The following is a 23,987-nucleotide window of genomic DNA, read 5'->3' on the forward strand; positions in this document are numbered from 1 at the left end:
TTGTAATTTCCACTGAAATCTTAAATCATACATACACTTGAGATGAAACATTAGGACCCATGCACGTCAACACTGATGAACTTCTTAACATTCAAGATTTTATGTTACCAGGGGAAGAGAGACGGAAAGATTGGTAATAGGAACTATAGAGAAAGCATGTCCAGAAACTGGATTTTACAGGAAAGGTTTTTTAGGAAGAGGTCTTTTGAGTTAAATCTCATACCCACTCAAACTGTGACTCGACAGTACATTTCGCTTCTAGTTACTAGAAGACATTTCTTTAAAAAGGGAGGACAAGAGTATTAGCTGTTCTCTGGGCCCATCTTGCTCCTCCCTTTAAAAGGAAAACTGATGAATTTATAAGCCAAACCACATATTTTCAACCCAAAATAAAGGGACACAGGATAGTGAAGACGAAACACCGTTTTCAGCTTGTTTGGTGGGTCTTTTTTGTCCTTAAAAAAAGAAAAAAAAGAGTCCCCTTCTAATAAGAGCTTCCCTAACACCTCCAAGAGGACAGAACACGACAGGAAGGAGGACAACACAGCACCGTCGTTTCAAACTTTCACAAACAGAATGGAACAGAACCAAACAGAACCACCATTGCAGATACAGCACGATCAGGATTCCCCACAGACAGGGACGAGTCCCCACACACAAAGGAAACAGAATTATCTATTTGGACAAAACAAGATGGACCATCTGGTCAGGCGAGGCTGGAAAAGGAAGTGCTAACTCCATGTACTATAAGGAAGGAGTGTGACTCCTTTATAAAAAGCAAGAAGAGAAAGCAAGCCCCCAAATGGATTTCTGATGCTGAGACTCCGTCACAAGCTGCTGGTAACGGTAAATATATATATATTTATATATTCATATATGTATATTAAAAAAGGAAAAATAATCTATTTATAGAACAGTCAGTAGTCAGAGACATTTAGAAAAAAGTAAAAACAAGTCCTTTTTTCTTTTTTTAAAAATGGATTTACTAAAACAACTTCGTCACCAGAGGTACTCTATGCCCACCTCCTCAGAGAGAAGCCATGGGGCTATGGGATAGCGCCCGCGGCTGGCCTCTGTCAGCAACTGCCAGTCCTGGAACCAGACAGTGGGGCAGGGCTGCAAGGCAAAAAGCTGTTTTGCTGGTTTTGCTGGTGGCCATGCCTGAAGCCTGGTGGCACCTGGTACACTTGTCAATGAAGGTTTCCCCGAAAAGCATGCACCGCTAGCTCAGTGAAACATTCTGACTCATTGTGTCTGCTGCTGCAGAAGCCTGGATCCACGTACCTGCTCTTCTCTAAATGCAGACCCAAAGCAACAAGACTTCTCAAAGCCAAAAAAGGCTGCTTGCCTTAAAATAAAATCTCTTCTTCCCAGAATCCAATCTAGTCAGATTCTGAACTGGATGCTACTCTCCTCCTTAGGAAGATGGGGTGATCTGCCCCTCACTTGGGGTTTTCCTCTTGGTACACACAAGCACACGGAGCGGAGGTTTACAGGCCGGGCTCCCCTCCCACGGCCTCTAACAGGACTATGTTCGTCCTGGTCCTCTCCGAGCTGGACCTGCCAAGCATCAAACGCAGGTCAGAGTGGAAGGAAGCTGGTCCTCTGATTCCTCCCACTGCCCTAAGGAGATCCAAGCAGTCAGTACCTCCCAACAGTGCTGGCTGTGAACCTCTAACTAGTATCAACTGGCCCTAAAACACACCCTTACAAGTCCTGCGAGCACACCAATGCAATGATGCCAACCTGCCACCCTAGAGCTCCAGTGTCTGGCCTTAATGTGACAAAGGACCTCAGAGGAGACATGAACTGAAACCCCGGCTGCTGGACCAAGGCAGACACCCTCAACACACGAGTGCAGACAGAGAACGCGGGTCCCACATCCATGCGCAGAGGAAGTCGGCTGAGAGGACTTTCCCAGAAGGCCGTTCATCTTTGGAAGCAACATTCCGAGTGGACCTAAACCACTCTACTCGATGACTACGGTCTCAGTGTGGTCCATTTTCCCCCGTGTCCCAAACCAACCCAGCGTCTGCTAACTGGTCTCTTTAAGATCCTCCACTGGTAGTTTGTAGCTCATTATGAAGGAAGGGGGCGGCGCTGGCCCTGGGCTGTCTGGCCCCTGCTTCTTTGCACAGTTTGTACAGATGTAGTCTTCACTTTCCGCCATTTCTGGAGAGACCCCCACACAAACTTGGTGAAACCACTCATCGCAGCCACCATCACACTGCACCCAGTCCACCTGTTGGAGACAAGATCGGGGATATTTAGGTTACACATGCAGGAAGCCTGGGATACAAGCAAACCAAAGAGCTGCCTTGGCTTAAATGATAGCAAATAACGGGGATGCCCAGAGATAGACAATAACTTCTTACGGAGTTATTTTTTAAAGAAAGAAGCTGGGAAGTTAATCCCCCCAAATTATTTTTTTTTTCCGTAATGTGTCCACAAAATGAGGCCTCTTAGGTACTCCATCACCTCATAAATACCTGGGGCTCCTTGCAAGGCAGAAACATGTTTGAGAAAATTTGACAAAAAAAAGGAACTTCTAATAGAGCAGCCAAGTAGTTTTAGCTAATATTAACAACGTCTAGGCTCTAAGACAATGCAATTATCAGGAAAGGCAGAGTACAACAATGTGAAGGCAATCCTGTGTATTAGCTTTATTTCAAAGAGATAAGCCAAAGTACTAAGAGCATTAAATACCTTTTTAGAAAAGCAGTCACATAGGCCACTTTTAAAACTAATATTTTTTATTCTTCTCTTCTTCCGTTACAAATACAACTCCCTATAAAAAGTTAGCAAATATCAGAGGTCAAATCTTACAAATTAACCAATTAAAACAGTCAAAGACACAGGTCAATAGATCACTCTGGGGTTTAAAATTAAGGTCTGAGTAACTGACAGGTCAGTGGCAGAGGCCTGGCAAGCTGTGACCCTTCAGAGAGGATGGTGACTATAGGAGGCCAGAAAGGGACTGTGGTTTGGTGGCACTAAGCCTGGGGTAGACACTTAATGGTGAGGAGATACTGGCTTTGCTATTTGGCAGGTAATTGGGGTGGTTTTTATGGCTATGCCATGGCAGATTAGAACCTTTAAGATAAAAGGGCTTCTTACTCTTCTCTATGCAAGATAAAAGTGGACCATCTCACTAACAATGTCAGAAGCCATGCACAACAATGAACTTTTCTAGAAACCAGAGCAAAGTGAGGAGAATGAAGGGATCCACGAAGTACTTCAGCACAGCTCGTGAGAAAGGACAGAAGGAAGGAGGAATGAGCTAGGAAATAAGTTTCAGGGAAAGTGGGCAGTTCTTAAAATCAGTGTCCACAGACTATAAAACTCATCAAAAGTTTGACAGTCATGTTAGTAGTTTCTGGGTTTTTAATAAAGGGTGGGAGAAATCATTTGTCAAAATTATCTTTTTGCTTTAGTTGTTCTTAGAGTTCTAGCTCTCGAGGGGCCAATACTGTGTGGCATAAAGATTACGGAATTCACTCCGAAGTCCAGACTTCTGATGTATGAGCTGAGGCAAGTCATTCAATCTCCCTAAGGCTCCACATCTCTCTCTGTAACACGGAGACCGAGTCTTACTCACAGAATTATTTACAGCAAGGGGTGCTCAACCTCCAGGATCTAATGTCTGATAACTGGAGGTGGAGCTGCTGTAGTAACAACAGAAATAAAGTGGACAATAAATGTAATGTGCTCGAATCCTCCTGAAACCACCCACTGACTCCAGGCTGTGGAAAAACTGCCCTCCATGAAATCAGTGCCTGGTGCCAAGAAGGTTGGGGACCACTAATTTAGAAGATCAAATGAAATAATGTTTGGCAAGGCACCTGGTCCCCAGGCTGGGACATTGGAGCCATTTCTAAAATTGTAGTCTCCCAGCTCCACTCACTCTTCTTCACACGAAACATTCTGCAAATAACTGCCTGCAGCATGACTCATGCTAGAATTACCTGCTGTGTGTAGCTGAGACCTAGCCCAAACCCACAGACTCAAAATCACCTTGGTGTTCAAACCGGAAGCCTGTATTGTGACCAGCTCCCAGGTCATTCTCATATATTCTAAACCTGACCATCACTTTCACTGTGTAATACTGCTTTCTGCAAGTTCAGAGTGACTTGTTTCCTCAAACGAATTTTTTGTTCTGTAACTGTTTGTATGATATTTAGCTTCTGAAGTCTTAAATGGTCAAAGTGTTCCTACTGTGGCAAACTGCACTGGAGGTACAGAAAACGGAGATGACGACTCCGGTGCAGCAGATAAAAAATAAAGACAGCACAGGCAGGTGAAAGTTTATAGCCTGACAGTGGGTGAACACAGACTGTCTGGCTGTGTGGCGCTGGCCAAGGGACCTGGGAGGACCAGCTGTGGTCCTCTGGGCTGCTCAGACCGGAGGTGTCGTCCGGGTTATAAACACCTGAGTCCACAGGGAACTAACTATTCTAACCAGTCTAGTCCCCACAAGGTAAACAAGTTACAATTTGTCATGATTTGCTGCCAAGAAAAGTTTCTTTTAAAATCAAATTCTGCATCCTGCTCACTGGTTTCTGGTTTCCCAAAATCAAATCTACTGCTCTCTTTCAAATAAGGAAGATGGCATTTCCCCTTTTGAGAGTTTGGCTAGAGGTCCATTCCTAAGCCCAGCTTCCCCACCATTCCAAAAAAGCATAGTAACTTTTCCTGAGACTTGATCCTAGCCTATAGGTCAGACAACAATTTGGCCTAATAATTAGCAGGGAAAAAACGGCCCTATGAATATCTTTTGATCATGCTCCTTGACTAACGATTGAAATTATACTTTTGTCTGGAATGCTAACTGAATCCAAAGGATTCTGAACAGACTGTGGCAGCCTGAATACTTGAGAACAAAGAATCTGGTTAACTGCATAGTAAGTCCTAATAGTCATTTCCCCTTTCATTATTTCTAGGAAGCATATTTATCAAATCAAAAAAAGTAGTTCCTGAAAAACTTCACAGCTATGAGCTGTTCAAATATTAACTGATAAAGAGATTATCGGTTAAATGTGTGTTTAAAAGAGAAATATATTAAACAGAGAAAATTATGTTGGTTTGGCATTTCTTGTTTTGCTAAATGGTTTCATATTTATGCTTAAGAAAAAATATTTGGCATGTTGTATTTTCTTTGATTCTTAGTGCATATTATTACACTGGGAAAAAAGAAAGCTGGTGATTTAGTGATACTTTTAGCTTAGTTACCCAACTGAACTCTTTATATTTTTGGCATTCAATCTCTTTTGCACCAAACTTTCTTGCAAAAGCCAGATATGAAAATTAAAACAATTTACTTAATCAAGTACAACATATGCTTAGAATCCCCATGTATGTTTTTTGGTGCACTCATCAATAAGTAACCAACCTTTTCAGTCTGCCCGAAATTAACCAGTTTCCCAAGACACAGGAATTTCGGTGCTGAAAGTGACAGCTGGTCACCTTATCATAACATCACCATAGTTTGTGTGTGTGAGACTCACTCATTTAGGTAATCCAACCTTCGTTTATGCTAAAAGGAAATGAGAATGATAAAGGAACCGATAATGCAAATACTTTTGCCTATATGATTCTCCACAAAAATCCTTTAAAATCAGAGTGGGTAACAAACAATTGAAGTGAGAGAAGTTTATAATCTCTCTTTATTTACTGTATTGGACATCTTAGGGAGGTAGTAATGCTAAGAAGAAAGCCCCAGAAAGAAGGTAAAAAAGCTAAAGGGGGAAAAAGTCTATTTTCATAGTGAGATCAAATATTTATTTCAATGCAGAAAAATATTACTTAAATACTAGCTTGAAAGAACTTGCTCCTTCAAGTTAACTCTTGGTACCAGTAAGATTGAATGAAAGTGGCAGAGTTCAGGGAGAAAAAGAATCTGAACCTGAAAACTAATCTTTTGAAAATAGTTCATTATTTTAAAAAAATTAATTTCAACTTAAAGTCAATTTGATAATGATGGAAGAGATAGTTTTGGGCTTTTAAAACCTTTTACTTTATTCTGATAAAATTTTTCTTTTTTCTAAAACATCTTTGAAACAGAGGCTATATATATTTAAGTAATCCTTCAAAGTTTTCTCAATCTGCACATTTTTAGGTAAAAGTAACAGAAAGTACTTGTTAGAAAAAAATGTACATTTACCTAAATATGAATAAACTCTAGAAGCTGTGTGTGTTTTTTTGCTATGTAGTATTTAAAGAAAAGACTTCTTTTAAAAACATTCTTTTCTTGGTATCCTTTTGTAGTGAAGATGTATATCATGCATTAATTTGTTTTCCTTAAAGAAACACTACACTTCAAATTGAGGAAGTTGTAAAATTATTTACAAAGGTTTTAAAGAAATACACAGGTAGTAACATTGTGTCAGAAACAAGCTTGGAGCACTACAAAAACTGCAGAACAGCAGTGATGGGCAAAATGTGTATAATCTGAAATAATTCCCATTTGAAATTAAACACATTATAGAAATACATCATTTATAAGTTTCTTTTATGTAGCTACTGACAGGGTGAGGCACACCTGTTCACCTGTGTGTTCAACAATCTTTTCTACTAATCTTCACAAATTTCTGTAGTAATCTGTACAAATCTTTTTATATTTTAAACAATAGACATTTTCTCAAAATATGTTGCTATATTTCCTTTTGCTCCATCAAAATGGGGATGATAACTTTCCAGATTTTTTTTTATTTTGGCCACGCCACGCAGCTTGAAGGATCTTAGTTCTCCAACCAGGGATGGAACCCGGGGCCCCTGCAGTGGAAATGTGGAGTCCTAACCACTGGACCACCAGGGGAATCCCTTTTCTAGATTTTCAAAAAATCCAATGTTAAGAGCAAATCTTAGGGCTTATATATTGATCACATTATTTTAAATAAGTAAAGCAGGACATGTTAATATATCAATTTTGTAGCAGAAGAGAGAAAACTCTCTGCAGCGTTATATGCTACGGAAAGAGAACAGAGGCAGTAGATGAACTGAACCGTGTTTTAAATGCTAATTAAGCAGAGGAGAAGGGAGAGTGTATTAAGTGAAAAGGAGGGAAAAAAAGAGGAAGGTTATGACGGATATAAACACTGTAGAAAGGATGACGGTAAGTAAGCTAAAAAAAAAAAAACACATCTTGCTGCCAATCCTACAACTGGTGAAAATTAGTTAAAGGAGAAAGAAAGGGGAGAAGGTTCTGCCAACACTAAGCTACTAATGTTTCAGGACCCAAAGAGAAACAGGTAACCTTTCATAGCCTCTTTAATAAACAAATTCAGATGAGAATACATTCAAATGAAAGATAAAAATAATTCATACACACATACTGTACCTACTAAGATGCTTTAAAAATGTTTACACTATAGAAAAATGCTTAGGAAATTAATAAAGAAAGATGTGAAACTGGACAGTATGACATGATATGAAACAAACCATACAGAAAAAGAACTGGAAGGAAGCACACTAAAATATTCCCAGTTGTTATTCTCAGAGAGCTGGACTATGGGGTATATATTTTACTATATACTCATTTTCCAAAAGTGAGAGGACCTTTAATAATTTAAACATGTCATGTAGTTCTGGACTGTTTTTGTACTTGCATCTCAATTACCGGAGGGGTGGGGATATTAGTGGAGCACCTGGTCTGGGAGCCAGGTTTCTCCTTGTGGTTTTGCCACTGACTAGTCTATGACTTTGGTTACATCGTTTATCCTCACTCAGTCCTGGTTACATCATTTGTAAAATGAAGAGGCTGGAGAAGGTGACCTCTTCAAGCTCTAACAGTATCTAGCCAAGGAGGGAATAGTGATACAACTGTATTTATTCTGTTTATATATTCAAACTGAGGGGTTATTAAAATTCTAAGAGTCAAGTGGCGTAAGGAGATAAAGTTAAAGCCATGAACTTACTAATAATCTTGATGGGAACACCAAAATAGATGCCTCCAGACACTTAAAGAACTATGATTTTTCATAAAGTCCATCCACTTTTCTCAGAAGTCTGTAACATCAATATTGCCTTAAGAAAGATCATCATGTACTTACTAATATTTAAAGTTTAGGGCTGACATTAAAAAAAAAGATAGTACCTTTAAAGGTCTTCATTATTTTCTGCAAGAAATTTTTAAAAATCATGTTCTATTTAGGAGCATATACATAGGCCTGTGTGTAGCTAAGACACAGACCAAAGGGAAGATTCAACCCAAGTTTTATGTCTTCACACAAATCTCCAGGCAATTTGCTTCCTGGGTCTTAGAACTCTGGCCTGGGACCTTTTAGGCCACTGTGGCTGACTGACAAGGTGCTTAGTCCTCCGAGGCACCCTACAGGGAGGGCACACGACTGCTCTGAGCTCTGCTGAGGCCACACATGGGGTGCACTGCTCCTGGGTACCACACAGCTTCTCTCTGCTCATCTGGGATGTTTCGCTCTGTACACAAATTCTAAAACACATTTCTTCTATTAAAATCTCATAACTGAAAAAGGTTCTAGAAACTATATTAAACATGTGATGGTGCAAGGCCAAATCCTGGGATCAAAACAGACCATCACTATGTCACAGCCTCGTGTGCCTGGCTGCTGCTCCGTGTCCCCGCACACACTCCCTGGGACACAGAGAGACTCACCTTGTCCTTGCAGGGCCTCTGGCAGTTCTGCGCAGCGCACACGGCGTTCTCATCATCCGACTCCTCCGCACCAGACCAGTCGTACTTGGAGGGAATGTCTAGCACCTTCTTCTCTCTCTTCTTCTCGGTACTCTCTTTCACAAGTTCGACTTTGGCTGCAGCGGCTTTCTCCTTCTTTTTCTTCCTCTCTTCTTCTTTTGCTAGCTTCTTGGCCAGTTTGTTCAGCTCCTTTGATTTTTCTGCACTTAATTTTAATTTCTTCTTTTTAGGTTTATCCATTTTCTTTAGCTCCTTGGACTTCTGCTTTCCTTCACCAAAAAGCTGCTCTACTTTTTCTAGCTTCCGTTTCCGTTTCTTCTCTGAAGAGTCCTTTCCTTTTATTTTTAATGGTTTCTCTTCCATGCTGTCATCCTTCAAAAATATAAAAAGAGAAACAATTTAAAAGCAAGACATTCAAAAACAGTTTTATTCTCTTATATGAGGTATCATGAGTATACAATTTCATAATGACAGGAAGAATATGAATTACCAAGGCTGGGGGGAGGGAAATGGGATTTATTATTTAACAGGTACTGAGTTTCTCTTCGGAGAAGGCAATGGCAACCCACTCCAGTACTCTCGCCTGGAAAATCCCATGGACGGAGGAGCCTGGTAGGCTGTAGTCCATGGGGTTGCTAGGAGTCGGACACGAATGAGCGACTTCACTTTCACTTTCCACTTTTATGCACTGGAGAAGGAAATTGCAACCCATTCCAGTGTTCTTGCCTGGAGAATCCCAGGGACAGGGGAGCCTGGTGGGCTGCCATCTATGGGGTTGCACAGAGTCAGACACGACTGAAGCGAAAGCAGCAGCAGCAGAGTTTCTCTTTGGAATAATTTAAAAGTTCTGGAAATGGACAGTGGTAACAGTTGTACAATATTATAAATGTGATTAAAACAACTGAATTGTATACTTAATAAATTTTACATTGTATACATTATACAATAAATATTCTGATATTTTAAGAAGACAAATATAATATTCAAAGAAGGTAACAGTAGAAAATAATGGCAAGCCCTGAATAAAATATCTGACTTATTTTTAGCTTATCGGGGACAGGGGGAAAGGCCAAAAAATTGTCAGCATACGTTATACAGTCTGCAGCATCTGTCTGTAACTGAGACGTAAACATAGAAAGCTCAACATATTAAATGTATACTAAGTTACACAGTAACTCTTTTGGTCTTTATTTACCAGCATTAAAATTCTTAACAAGAGGTGAGGCAGAAAAAGAAATACTGAAAATCATAAGCTTGGTAATTACTTAAGAAATAACACTTCCTAAGATTCTGCAGGTAGAGGATGAGATGATTAGACCACATCACTGACTCAATGGAATGAATCTGAGCAAACTCCAGGAGACAATGGAGGACAGAGGAGCCTGGTGTGCTGCAATCTATATGAGTTCGAAAACAGTAGGACACGACTTAGTGACAGAGCATAGGAATCTGCAGAATCAGACAATACTGGGTCACAAGTATCTTAAACCTATCACACCTTGAATAAGACATTTAACTTTTCAAAACTCTGTGTTTCCTTATATATAAAATCAAATAAGACAGTGGTTGTGAAGAGAAAGCTCTGCTAATTGGAAAACAATATCTAAATTAGGCACCTTCGATCTGACTTCCAAACCAAACTACAGCGTGCCAGCATACAACACTGTACCTTCCACTTCACAGAAACAGTCAAGGAAAAGAAAGATGATTCAGAACACAGCAACCAAATGCCACAGTTAGAGCCTGGGTACCTCCACTTTTACTGCAAGTGTGACTTCAGGCAAGTTTCTGCATCTCTGACCCTTACCTTCTTTAGAGGTAGAAAGAGCTAAACGCTTGCCTTGTCTGTCCTTTCCCCTCCTGCTCAGGATTATAGTATCACAGATAAAAAAAACATGGGTAAATTGTATAAAAATATATAAACTATGTAAAACCTCAATAAAGAAAACCATAAAGCAGAAATACTTTGGCTTGGTGAGAGAGAAGGCAACTGGAGCACTATCCACCAGTCCTCCCCTTGTGACCTGAGGAACCTCCAAGGAGCTGGGACATTCTAAGTGGTTTAAACCATTGTGTAATAAGCTTCCAATCTGTACCTCCATGATGTGCAGGAATCTATCTTCAGAGGGTGGGTGTGTGGCCTGCAAAATCCGCCATATGTGCTGAGTCTCGTCCAGGGACACCTCCAGGAGATCTCCCACCATCATCAGCTCCTCCAGCTGAGCTTTAGCTCCTGGCGACAACTCCAGCACTGGAGGCTCCAAGCTCCGGGGCACCAAAGGGCTCTTCCGAGGCTGTTTCCGTGGGGTGCTAGAACCTTTCCCCCAAAACAGAAGACAGAACAAAACATGAAAACTACTGAAAAAAGTAATGCTTTCAAAGTAAATATGTAGAGGAATGGTCCCCCTCTTCCTCCAACACTTAATTTAGATGTTTGGATTCACTGTATCAGTATTAAAGTGAAATTTTAAAAAAAACACAGAACAAAAAAGGCCTAGAATTCTAATGACACTCTAAAAAACTGGTTTAGAGTGAAAACACAGGTTCCATATTGTTTATCTTGTGACTGGAGGGGAAAGGGAATGCTCTCTCCATTGTAGAAGATACCGAAAGATTAGACATATAACTGCCACATATAAATAACCCATTATCTGCCTAATTAACAATAATAATATGCTGTCCCATAAAATCCTGAATTTTACTATGAAGACAGAGATAGTCTCCATTTTCCAGAGGTGTGACCTAAAGCAGTCTGACTGATTTTCACTGGGGACAAAAACTAGATAGTGAACACAATAGAAAAATTATTTACCAAGGGATGAAGAATAAAGCTTTTCAAAACCAGAATGAGTATTCTTCAAAAGTAGCAAGTTCCTCAACAACTAATTATAAACAAATAGAGGATAAATAATGACTGATCAGGGGTTTGATAAAAGCGGGTTCAGAAGGGGCTGGATGGACTCTAAAGGGCTTCCAATTAGGAGTCAATGATTCTACAGAAATTTTCTATCATTATGACCTAATGACAGAAAAATGCTACCAGAGACTGGATTTTCCAAAGTTGCATTTTTCAAGTTCTACTGCATTTCATGGTCAGGAGCCATACTTGAGGAGAGACTGCCAGTGTGGTGTCAGACTTCTCTTCCCCACACTGCTCCCCGGGGTGGCAATACCTTGAGAGCAGCTCTTAGAAGCGGACGAGTATGCGTGCTCTGCGCAGAAGGAGGGTGCCGTCCACATGTGCGTGACCACTTCCTCAGACTTGATGGGGATCTCTTCATCACAGAAGAGGTTGGGCTCCAGGCTGCTGGAGGACTTCACGCTAGCTGTGTCCTGAAGAAGCAGCCAAGGGGGTGCTGAGAATTAGGAACATTTAACTTGTCCCATGACAATAATCTAAGCACAGGGTTTTAATACAACACAGTTAGCGGGGGGGTGGGATCCTTAAATATCTGGTATTAAATGGGAAAGAAAATTTCCACTGGGGAAAAAACAATGATCACCACAGTTTCAAGCCAAAAGTAAAGCTCAAGAGCAATCCACAGAGATAATAGGTCTACAAGAAAGCTATGATTTGAAGAATAACCTTTCTACAGTCTACAACACATAAAGACTCCTGTAGCCCTGAGTTAAGAAACTCTGACCATTTAAGAAAAAATAAAATGGACTTAGGAGGGGAATAAAGGTTCAGATGTGGTACCTTAAAGACATGGCTCATTCAATCCTCTCTAAAGGTTTTCAAATCCAGATGCTTACCAGTTGCTGCTTTTATTTACCAGCTAGCTGCCCTTACTTAAAAAGCCTGACTGACAGTGTTTTAGGTTATAAATCCTGACAACTTCAAGCAGGTCTCAGATGACTCTCCCCTGAAGTTAGGCTCCACAACCCACATGTACAGCTTTAACGGTCATAGTGCAATCAGGAATACAGAAACCTCAGGTATTTTAACTAGGAGAATTTAATAAAGTGAACTGGCTAAATCGTACACTGAAGGCTTGAAAAAGCAAACAGAAACATCAAAGTAACACCAAGGTAACTACAAGAAAGAGCTGCCATCTCTAGGGCTTGAGGTAACAGAGAAAAGAAGTGGGGTTATTACAACTAGAAAGCTGGGGGCCTGCAGAGCTGGGACCAGACCTGTGAGGAGCAGGCACTGGCCTGTGTTCTGCTATCTCTAACAAAACACAATGTGGCTGGCTTCTGGGGTGCAAAAAAAAACAACTACACTGGAACCAGCTGCTACTGCCAGGGGAAAAGACAAAACGAAAAACAAATGTCCAAAAACCAAACAAAAACAGAAAACAGTAAACAAAACAAGAAAACTGTAGTTCAATGATGGCAGGAATGGAAAATAAAACAGTAAGCCATCAAATCCTTTCTCACTACGCGGGCCTTTTAATGTTCTCTAATGCCCTCTGCTGGCAGAGGGAGGCTGCAGGCAAAGGATAAACGTGCAGAGCATGGGTTGGCAAACCACAGCCTATAGGCCAAACCCAGCTGCTGCCTGGTTCTTGTATGGAGTGTGAGCCAAGAACATTTTTAAATTTTTAAAGAGCTGTAAAAATAAACAAACAAGAAGACATAACAGAGACCACATATGGCTTGCAAAGCCTAAAAATAATCTACTCTACATCATACATAATATCACTACACATAATGTATGTTAATATATACATGTGGTATTTTACAGGGAAAGTTTACCAAGCCCTGGGGTAGTCCCAGCCCCAGCACCACCAAGAACAGTACACAGGGGAGCTTAGAAGACCAGAGACAACAGCTAAGGACTAACACAACAGCTGACTGTAGGGTGCATAAGAGGAAGACGTACTGTCATCAGAGACTATGCTTAATTAAACAGGATACTTAAAAGGTTTCACAAAGAGACTCTGGAAGACAGTTACACTCACTGAGAATTTAGGAACAGCAGTTCACATAGGTCTTCTTTCCTGTTTCAGAGAATCTAAGTCCTAAAAGGCCACAGGCCAAGAGAGTACTTTAGTACTCGCCTACTGCCGTCCCCAGGTACTTCACCTCACTGACTGGAAGGGTCTTTTCTGACCTTGACTCCACTCATTTCATTGAAACTCAAGCAGAAAATTTTCTATTAAGCTTCTGAACTAGAAGTGAAACTGATCAGAAAATAATGGTTGAAAATAAAGATAGGTAAAAATAAATTTAAAAAAATTACTTCCCTGGGATGACATATGAAATATAATACATAAAAGTTCAATTTAAATCCAACCATGTCAACAATTATATTAACTATAAAAGAAATAAACACCCCCAATTAAAAGACAGATTGTAATACTGCCTAAAAACCCAGATTTAACCATATATTTTACAAATACATATATATGCAGACTGACATACCAGAAGAACCCTACCACATGTGCTGTCTACAAAAGACGCCTTTTAAATATAAAGACACAGATAGGCTGGAGGTAAAACAACTGATAAACAGCAAGCTAAAGCAAATTACTCTTCCTAAGGGGAAAACTTCCAGTCAGTCCCACTAATGGTAAATACACAGGAAGGAGGAATGGCTTCTCAGTGAGCAATGTGTCTTATAACAGATCTGTCACTCCACCATATCTGGTATCAGCAGGACTAAATTCTCAGACAAAATCTACTCTATTTTCACCAAAGCTGAAGCCACTCAAGTATTAAGGGTAGAAAAGAAGAAAAATCAAAGAATCCAAGTGCTTAACTTGCCATTCTGTAAATTAAGCAATTCCTGGGATTAAAAAAAAGAACTTCCTAGGAGATAACAGCCACTTCTATTTTATACCCTCCTTTCTGATGTGTGATTCCACACATGTATGCATTTGGAAAATATAAACTGTACTATGGATGAACAGTCTAATAAAGGTAAACAATATGGTTTAAAAGGAAATAATCATATGAACATCTGAAAAAAATGTTATCCCAGACACAATCATACAAATCTGTAACAGATTCTCAGACTTTGTTTCATTAAATGTATTATTTTCCTGACTAATGAGTTCTCGGAATTGCTGCTCAGATTTTTTTTGTGGTGATCACATGGTGTGACATGCAAAATGAAGTAATCGAGCAATACAATGCACAAACCATCTGCTTTAAACATTTAAATGCTGTGATAACTAAGATCAAATGACTGATTTTCATTTTCTAATTACCTACTCGTCTTCCTAAACCAGCAGGGGCTCTTCATCTAGCGAAGATATTAAATTTAAACTATTTTAAGGATAAATTCACAGTCACAATCAGGGAAGATCATACAAAGTGAAAAATCACCAAGTCAACTGCCAATAAGTTGGCAAGTAAGATTTTCATTACACAGTAAGTGCTTTCTCTATAGGAAAACACTCAAGAGCACTTGAAATTTTTTTAGTACAAAATTTTGGAGCACTGAAGATACCAATCAATGTCAAGGTAAATCTGACCTTGAATTACCACAAGTCTTACCACCATTCTTTTACTCTCCTAAGTTGTCAATACACTGCTAACATTATAACATCCACAATCTTATTTTCCAGCCTGCCAACATCCCCTTCTAAGAGAGTGTAAGCTAAGAGCCCATATATACTTTGCAAACAAAGGACTACTCCATACAACCGTATCAAACCACAGTCCTGGATCCATAGCCCTGAAATCATGTAATACTTGCGATGTTTTGTTTTCATAGGTTACTGATCTGCTTCCAAGCAAAGTCCATCATGTTTGACAATTCCAGACTACTGGTTGATACCTAACATGCTAGAAAGATAACAACCCAGGTACTGAAGGTCTCTAAGCCAAAACTGCAAACAGGCAATTTTAGTATTAGCTAACTAACCTATATGTGCTGTGGGCAGCATCCCCTTCCAGCTGCTTCTGGTCATTTTACCAGTTTCATACATATAGTCATTAACTTCACATAGCCATTAACTTCAAGGATGACAATGTGCTTCGAACCTCATTTTAAATGCTAATTCAAATTTCAACTTTTCTTAAGTCTTTAATTTATATGATTTTTAAAAAATTCCCTCACTGAAACATCCCCTGGATCCATTTTTATTTTGAGAAAAATATTTTCCAGCAGGTAATTTACAGGTATCTATGATGGACGGTTTCCCTTTATATCCTGGGAGTTCTAATGCCGATGGTATTTGTACTCTCTAACCCTAACCCTAACAATGAGCTTACCTACCTGACAGACATGCTGAAAAGACAAAGGAAAAGGATGCACCCTAATTTTTTCACACACCAGACTATGAATTCCCTGGTTATAAGCACAGACGCTGAACATTATCTCCACAAAGAAGAATACAAAACACATCAACGGATTCATTGTGAGCTGGCAGGGTATCTGTCCAGATCACGGTATTACTTGACAAAAGATGAACGTCTTAGGCCTGACACAAAACTTTAACAATAAAAGGCCAAGAAGACCCAACACAGAACCTTGCCAAAACCGCCCCTTCACCCCAGTGTGCTGTCACGATCAGAACAATCATACTGAGGGCAAACCCTTTGTTACGTGACTATAACTCCACAAATTCAAGTCATGGGCCCAAGTATAACGCATCCCTGAATATGACATTCTATCCAGCACCAACCAGATGAGAGATCAGAGAAAAAGACCCAAAGCACAGCTAGAATGGGATTCTTAAAACCTAACTATACAGACTTAAACAATCCAAAGCAAAGAATGCTGAAATCAGCCATGAAATCTTTCAGTAACTTAAACATATAATTCTTCCAGCCCCTCTCAGGAAAATACATACAGGCTTTTTAAAAACATACCATCCTTTATTAAAAAATGTAGCTTCACCAATCTGTGTTTTTTTAGAGCATAGAAAAAATGCCATCACCATAAACTCAGGATAGATATAACGACTAGCTTTCTCTCCCACTTTCAGGCCTTAAACATCAGTGTTCAACAGCTTTTTAAACAAACCCAGTGATCAAATGATCAATCCCCCCAGCCCATCCCTGTAATTACCTTCATATCATAGCCATAGGTCTCCCGAATGTCTTCATCAGAATCTGTCTCCTCATCGTCATAGTCCGCCGTTTGTCGAGGGGAAGAAGACACACTGCTCGCCACCCGATTGAAAGCAGACGGCTGGAAACTAGGCAAGTGTCCCTAAACAACGAGCAACCCAGAGATGAAGAGAGGCCCTAAATACACACGAGTGTTAATGCATGCCTGAGTCCATCAAATTGTAATGAAGCAACTTACTGTTATTTTCCTAATACTGGTGGGAGATTTGATTTACTGCTTACACACTGACAGATATTGCCCCATGAAATAGGAAAAAAAAGAAAAAACAAAATTCTCAACTTGCCTGCAAGTCTGGGTTGGCTGCAGCTTTCTGGAGTTCTGCACTAATGATCTTTTCAGTTTTCTCCCGAGCTGCCTGCTCCACCATCCGCTGGCTCAACACGGACAGCTTGGCCAGGGCAGAAGACAGCTCGTCTGTGGCCAGGGCTTGCCGGGCCCTGTCCTGCCAGCTCATAGCACGTTCTGTCAAACACTGAAGGGCCTCCCCCTCAGGCAGCCGCACCGGCAACTTCTGAAGGGACACCAGGAGGGACAGGATCGTCTCCAGCCGAGGCCTTCGAGACCGCATGCAGAGAGGACAAAGGAATTTTACTTCCTTAGCCTGCCAGCTAGACCCCTTCTTCTGGGAACTCGATTTAGGAAGAGGAACACAGCTGTTGTGAAACCAGTCTTTGCAGAGCTCACATTGGAGCATAAACCCACTCGCTGTCTTGCGGCAAATGCAAAACTTGACGTCCTCTATGCGGTCCACCATGCTCATCTTGGCGAGGTTGGCTGCCCTGAGGGAATGCATGGCTTCCAGTTCCTTCTGCTCCCGCTCTTTGAAAACTGCCACCTGCGTATGACAAACATTTAACTGAAGGGAGTCACTGCAAAATGTTCCCAAAATACAAAATCTTCAAGCGTAGGGACCATCTCCACACTGCAGACTCATGTTGACAAAGCACTGTCTTTTTTTTTTGGCCACACCTTGTAGTATGTGGGATCTTAGTTCCCCAACAAGGGATTGAACCCACAGCACCTCCACTGGAAGCACAGAATCTTAACCACTGGACCACCAGGGAAGTCCCAAGCACTGTCCTTAAAAAAAAAAAAAAAAAAAACCATCGTTTTCCTAAAATTTGGGGCAGCCTGACAGTTTCTATGCAAATACTCATCTGTGACATAAGCAAACTGCCGTCATATATAACAATGTCCAGCAGTCGAGTAGTTAATTCTTTCATAAGGGGCAGGAGAAAGATGGTATGCCTTGAAATCAAGCCACCCTGGTATCAGGCCGGGCTCTTATACATAACAAGACTCCTGACCCAGGTTTTCTGAATCTCAGTTTTCCAAAAAATGAGAATATTAGTAACTTCACTTTGCTGTTTTAAGGATTAAATAAGATAACATACGACAGTGCCTAACTTGGCACCTGGCACAAGATAAACATTTCATCGGTACTGACTCCCTACCTCCTTCTAATTCATTCTCTGGGGGAAGCCCAATACAAATCCATTTTATTTCTTTCTTGGAATTTCCAGCTTATGGAGAAGAGTAAAAAAGGCTGATGACTAATTATAGTAAGGTTTTATGTAACTCATTAAAAAAATATATATATATAAAAACAAAACTTAATTATCATGAATATTATCAGGGCATCTTCTTTTTAAACTCTGTTAGCTTTGAAACTATTTTGAGGCAATTTCAGTGCTATTTGTCTGGCAAGACTGACTCACTAGGTAGGCTAACAAGAAATTATTTCCATCAGCCTCAAACAGGATCATTTGCAGGCAGGAACGGCCATGTGAAGTCACTTAGTGAATGCGCTTCCCCACTATTACATATTGCCCAAGCTCATTTTTATTTTCTACTTCCTCAGGCTCCTTGTAATCATAACATATCCCTCCTACTCTACAATAAAACCCATAATTTTAATTATCTACAAACACTTTTTTGCATACTCACTATATTACTGAATGCTACCGAGAGAGGCAAAGACTGCAAACAGCAGCTGTGTCAGTCAGTCAGCTGGTACCACTCCTTTGAAGAGCACAACAGCATTAAGCACCATTAAACACTCTAAAATCTTAGCCTGGTAATCCCATTACTAAGAGTCAAGTGTAGGAATACAATCTGAAAAAGGAAAAGGCTAAGTCCACTTTGCTATTATCCATAATACTGAACACCGAGTAACAACAAAAATGCTCAGTATCAGAAATGTGTTCAGTAAATTATGGACAATTTGATGGACTACTGGACAACTATTAAAACAACAATAAAGAAGGATATGGAAAGGGCAATTTTAGGGAGAGAGAACAGTTTTTATATACTTTGACTTCAAATATTAAAAAGGTGTGAAATATGTACAACCATGAAGTCAAAGATAAACTATACAAAAATAAAAAGTTAGGAACATAAAACAGTGACTGCTTCACAGAACGCTGCATTCACCAAGCAAATTTAAGAAGCACTCTAACTCTCACCACTGTGGCTGCGTCTCTGGTTTCCTCCAGTCCTTCCTCCAGGTCACTCAGAGGCTCAAGGTCCAGATCCTTTTCTTTTTCTTTTTCTATCAGCTCTTTTACTTTTTTCCTTCTATTTTTTCCACTCCCATAAATACCAATGTCAGTCCGGGGACTAAGCACCTACAAAAATAAAACCAAACACTGAGCTCTGGTTTTAAAAAAATCTCAAAACTGAAAATAAACATAACCATTTATTGACCACTCACATGTCCCAGACACATTCTTACAAACTTCACATGCATTATCGAACTCAAACTTTCCAACAAGCCTCTGAAGTAGGTGGTATTATCTCCACAAACAAGGGGAACAGGTTCAGAAAGGCAACAAGTTGCCCACAGACACGGCATCAACACCAGGAATCCGTCCTCAAACATGAAACAATCTTATTCCAACGTCTATGCTCTTAAGTATGTTCTAACTGTTCAACATGAAAAGGGTAATGAGCATTTAAATTTGTGCTTCTCACTATTTACAACAACCAAGACATGGAAGCAACCTAAGTGTCCACTGACAAGAGGAATGGATACAGATGTGGTGCATATATACCATGCAATACTACTCAACTGCAAAAAAATAATGAAATAATGCCATTTGCAGCAATATAGATGGACCAAGAAATGATTATACTAAGTGAAGTAAGTCAGAACAACAAATATCATATATCACTTACACATGGAATCTAAAAAAAGAAATACATACCAACTTATTAACAAAACAGAAGCAGCTTCACAGACATAGAAAACAAACATGGTTACCAAAGGGAAAAGGTGGGGGGAGGAATAAATTAGAAGTTCGTGGCTAACAGATATATAATACCTATATAAAAAACAGATAAACAAGGCCCTACTGTATAGCACACGGAACTATATTCAATACCTTGTAATACCTATAATGGAAAATAATCTGAAAAAGAAAATATATATGTATAACTGAACCACTCTGCTGTACATGAGAAACTAACACAACATTGTATGTAAATCAACTGTACTTCCAGGTAAAAAAAAATTTTTTTTAATTTGTGCTTCTGAGAATAATAAGATCTTTTGGTGCTAAGAGTCCATGATAACAACAGAGATAAGATGCAGGCTGACACAGTGTAAGGTGAACTGGAAGAAAGTCTGTTCAGGGTTCCAGATTACTAGCCAACATCTGATACCACCCAGTGGCAATGAACTTGTATAACCACGACCAGATAAACTGACAACCACCCTCACCTTAGGTAATGGGTCACCTACTTCTGGGGAGGGCACTGAAGGGCACGCACATTAAAACAAACCACTCCTCACCTGTAGCAGCGTGTGGCTGGAATTCTTCTTGAGAAAGGTCCTCCCTGTCCGTTCTCTCCAGGCCCGAGCTGCTGCCACTTGAGACTCCACCTGGGGCAGTGCATCAAGACGCACGGGGATAGGGCGGCCTTTAGCAGATAAGCTCTCCAGCTGCTCCAAGTAAGCATAATTACTGCCACTCTGGGAAACAGAAGTACAGCCTTACATAATCTTTGATCTCTCATGGAGTCTGGCAATACACTATTAGTAAATCTTATAAAGAGTTTAGTGCTAACCTTTTCCATTAACTATTAGTCATTAAACCTAACTGTATCTCTTAACAGTCTTCCAATGTCCTTTAAAAAATGTTTGTATAAATTCATGTTGTCAAAGGTTTTTTGAAATGAATTAACAAGGGATCCAGTAAGATGTAAAAACTAGTTCAAAGGACAATCTAAAAACAAACATATAAATGCAATTAGGAATGAGGAAAAGTAGCTCTTTCGTCTAGGCCGCCGACATGCCATCCAGACTAAGGAAGACCCGGAAACTTAGGGGCCACGTGAGCCACGGCCACGGCCGCATCGGCAAACACCGGAAACACCCGGGAGGCCGAGGTAATGCTGGTGGCATGCATCATCACAGGATCAACTTCGACAAATATCACCCAGGATACTTTGGGAAAGTTGGTATGAGGCATTACCACTTAAAGAGGAACCAGAGTTTCTGCCCGACTGTCTACCTTGATAAATTGTGGACCTTGGTTAGTGAGCAGACACGAGTAAATGCTGCCAAGAACAAGACAGGAGCTGCTCCTATCATTGATGTGGTGCGATCAGGTTACTACAAAGTTCTGGGGAAAGGAAAGCTCCCAAAGCAGCCTGTCATCGTGAAAGCCAAATTCTTCAGCAGAAGAGCTGAGGAGAAGATTAAGGGTGTAGGTGGGGCTTGTGTCCTGGTGGCTTGAAGCCACATGCTGGGAAATTCATTAAATGTTAAGTGCTTTTCAAAAAAAAAAAAAAAGGAATGAGGAAAAGTAAAAGTGAAGTCGTTCAGTTGTGTCCCATGGACTGTAGGCTACCAGGCTCCCCCATCCATGAGATTTTCCAGGCAAGAATACTGGAGTGGGTCCCAACCCAGGGATCAAACCCAGGTCTCCCGCATTGTAGGCTGACCTTTACCGTCTGAGCCACCATGGAAGTCAGGAATGAGGAAAGGAATTTGCTAATAGATGGAAACAGGCATTTAATATCATCACGTCTGTGGAATCACCTTTTCTACAGTGTGGAGAATCATTTGTTCCTCACAAATTTAACTGTTTTCCTACAGACTAATTCAGTCACATTACTATCGTTTTTAAATAACTGACAGAGTTGTAATGAGCATGGTAGAACAAAGTCTAAGGCACATACTCCGAGAATCAAATAAACCCGGGTGGTTCGCTAAACAACATCCACTACTCCACTGAAAGGACATCGTAGTCTCTTCTGCCTGTTTCAAAGTCTTTTAAAATTTTTCCAACTACTATAGAGCAGTATCTGACAACCTCCTCCATTTACAGACAAGAGTGGATATTCTACTAAGTAACAACGTGTCAGTATTTCCACTTAATGAAAATAATCAGTTTTTAAACTCAAGAGTGCTTTTAATTTACTGACGTTAAAATAATTAAGTCATCACAGGAAATGGAAGAGTTAGTCAGTAATCCATCCCAGGGTCCTGGCAAGAACATCAGAGTATCAGGTTGGCAGCCCACAGACGACAATCCAGAGTGATTCCTCAGACGGTACAACTCTCCAAGCAGACATACAGAACACCTTCTGGCTAGGCCAGGACACAGCCTCTCCCAGCCTGTGTACCCTGAAGGACAGCAGAAAATGTCCACTTTTTCAGAGCCCCCAAGTCCATCCTCCCACCAAAGGGAAGAGCTTGGTGAGAAACAGTCCTTGGAAAACCACAGCAGCTACCTCTACTTGCCAGCTCAGTTCTTCAATCATAAACAGCCAACTAAAGATTATCAGTCATCTGATAACTGCCTGAAACTGGTCAAAGATGAAACAAACAGAGAGGAGTCCTGATGAAAACAAGTAATTTTAAAACACAGAACAGAGAGAGTAGCAACTAAGCAGGTCCCAGAAAAACTCAACTGAAAAGAAAGCAAAACAGAAGTCATTAGACCATGACACCTCCTCTAAGGGCAGCAGCTGTTTAGTGGGAGAGCTGGTTTCCTTTCTCTTTCAGTCCAGTCCTACAACGTACTCACCACTGTAAACGCTGCAGTGAATGATCTCCGTAACTCAGAAGGAACCTTATGTATTAAAGCATACTTTCATCTCCAGTATTTAATTCACTGTTTTGAGTTATGTATGTGTAATACATGTCTTTTCAACTAGAATACGCCACTTTGAGGTCCGGGGTTGTATCTTTACACCCTTCTCTCGCATTCCTACTCCCAAACATCCAGATGAGTCCCAAGAGTATTGTGGGGTTCAGTAAATGTCAGTTTCATTTTCTTTTCCTGCTACTTGTTTCAAAAGTAATTAGAGGACAGTGGGGCGGGGGCTAAATTAGGAGTTTGGGATTAACATATACCCACTCCTGTACTTTCCTGGTAGCGTAGTGGGTTAAGAATCTGCCTGCCAATGCAGGGGACATGGGTTCAATCCCTTGTCTGGGAGGATTCCACATGCCCGTGCACCACAACTACAACTACTGAGTGCACACACCCTAGAGTCCTTGCTCTGCAACAAGTGAAGCCACTGCAAAGAGAAGCCCAAGCACAGCAACAAAGAGTAGCCCCCGCTTGCTGCAACTAGAGAAAGCCCCCCGCAAAGCAACAAAGACCCATGACAGCAAACAATAAATAATTTTTTTTAAAGTATACACTATATATATAAAATAGGTTAACAAGGGCCTACTGTATAGCACAGGGAACTATACTCTATCTTGTAGCAACCTATAATAGAAAAGAATCTGAAAAAGATTATATATATATACATCAAAAACTGAACCACTTTGCTGTAACCTTAAAATAAGCACAACACTGTAAATTAACTATACTTCCATTTTAAAAAAGTAACTCATGTACATGGCAAGAGAGTCAAATACAGCAGGAAATAAACTCCCTACTGCTAGGCATTAATTAAATGGCTAATTCTGTCATCTCTCACAGCAAGAAGTCAACAGAAACAAGTAATGTTTAAATAGGTAATACATGTTTAAAAATAAAAATCAGATAAAAGAACAAGTGAATTTCAAGTACACAATCACTTCAGTACAGAATTAAAGGCTTCAAGGATTCAGGTGTGAGATAGCATTCCCTGAATGGTAGACAACTCAAGAGGTTCTTTACCTGAATAGCTTCCACTTTAGTTGTCCATTCTCGGGCCTTCTGTAAGGCTTCTTTCAGGGACAATACATTGGGCAGAAAGGCTGGAATGCTCTTAGCTTCATTCACGATGCTTTCTAAACTCGCCACACTGTGCCGAGGCCTTGATAAACATAAAAACAGGGAGGAC

At 40.4% G+C, this 23,987-nt stretch overlaps 1 protein-coding gene and 1 pseudogene across 1 annotated transcript in view; one reads left to right on the plus strand and one right to left on the minus strand.

The window, feature by feature from the left end:
* Positions 1-844: 844 nt before the first annotated feature.
* Positions 845-23,987, minus strand: part of KDM5A (lysine demethylase 5A) — a 62,310-nt gene continuing 39,167 nt past the window's right edge. The window contains exons 20-28 of the mRNA NM_001205625.1: positions 23,822-23,960; positions 20,491-20,670; positions 19,163-19,324; positions 16,981-17,532; positions 16,635-16,778; positions 11,842-12,001; positions 10,765-10,985; positions 8,630-9,040; positions 845-2,242 (exon numbers count right to left, since the gene is read on the minus strand). Coding sequence (NP_001192554.1) covers positions 2,036-2,242; positions 8,630-9,040; positions 10,765-10,985; positions 11,842-12,001; positions 16,635-16,778; positions 16,981-17,532; positions 19,163-19,324; positions 20,491-20,670; positions 23,822-23,960 — 2,176 coding nt within the window. The 3' untranslated portion in view covers positions 845-2,035. The remainder of the gene's footprint in view (positions 2,243-8,629; positions 9,041-10,764; positions 10,986-11,841; positions 12,002-16,634; positions 16,779-16,980; positions 17,533-19,162; positions 19,325-20,490; positions 20,671-23,821; positions 23,961-23,987) is intronic.
* Positions 20,967-21,492, plus strand: LOC781777 (ribosomal protein L27a pseudogene; annotated as a pseudogene).

This window comes from Bos taurus, chromosome 5, assembly GCF_002263795.3.
Source record: "Bos taurus isolate L1 Dominette 01449 registration number 42190680 breed Hereford chromosome 5, ARS-UCD2.0, whole genome shotgun sequence".
Taxonomy (NCBI): Eukaryota; Metazoa; Chordata; class Mammalia; order Artiodactyla; family Bovidae; genus Bos; species Bos taurus.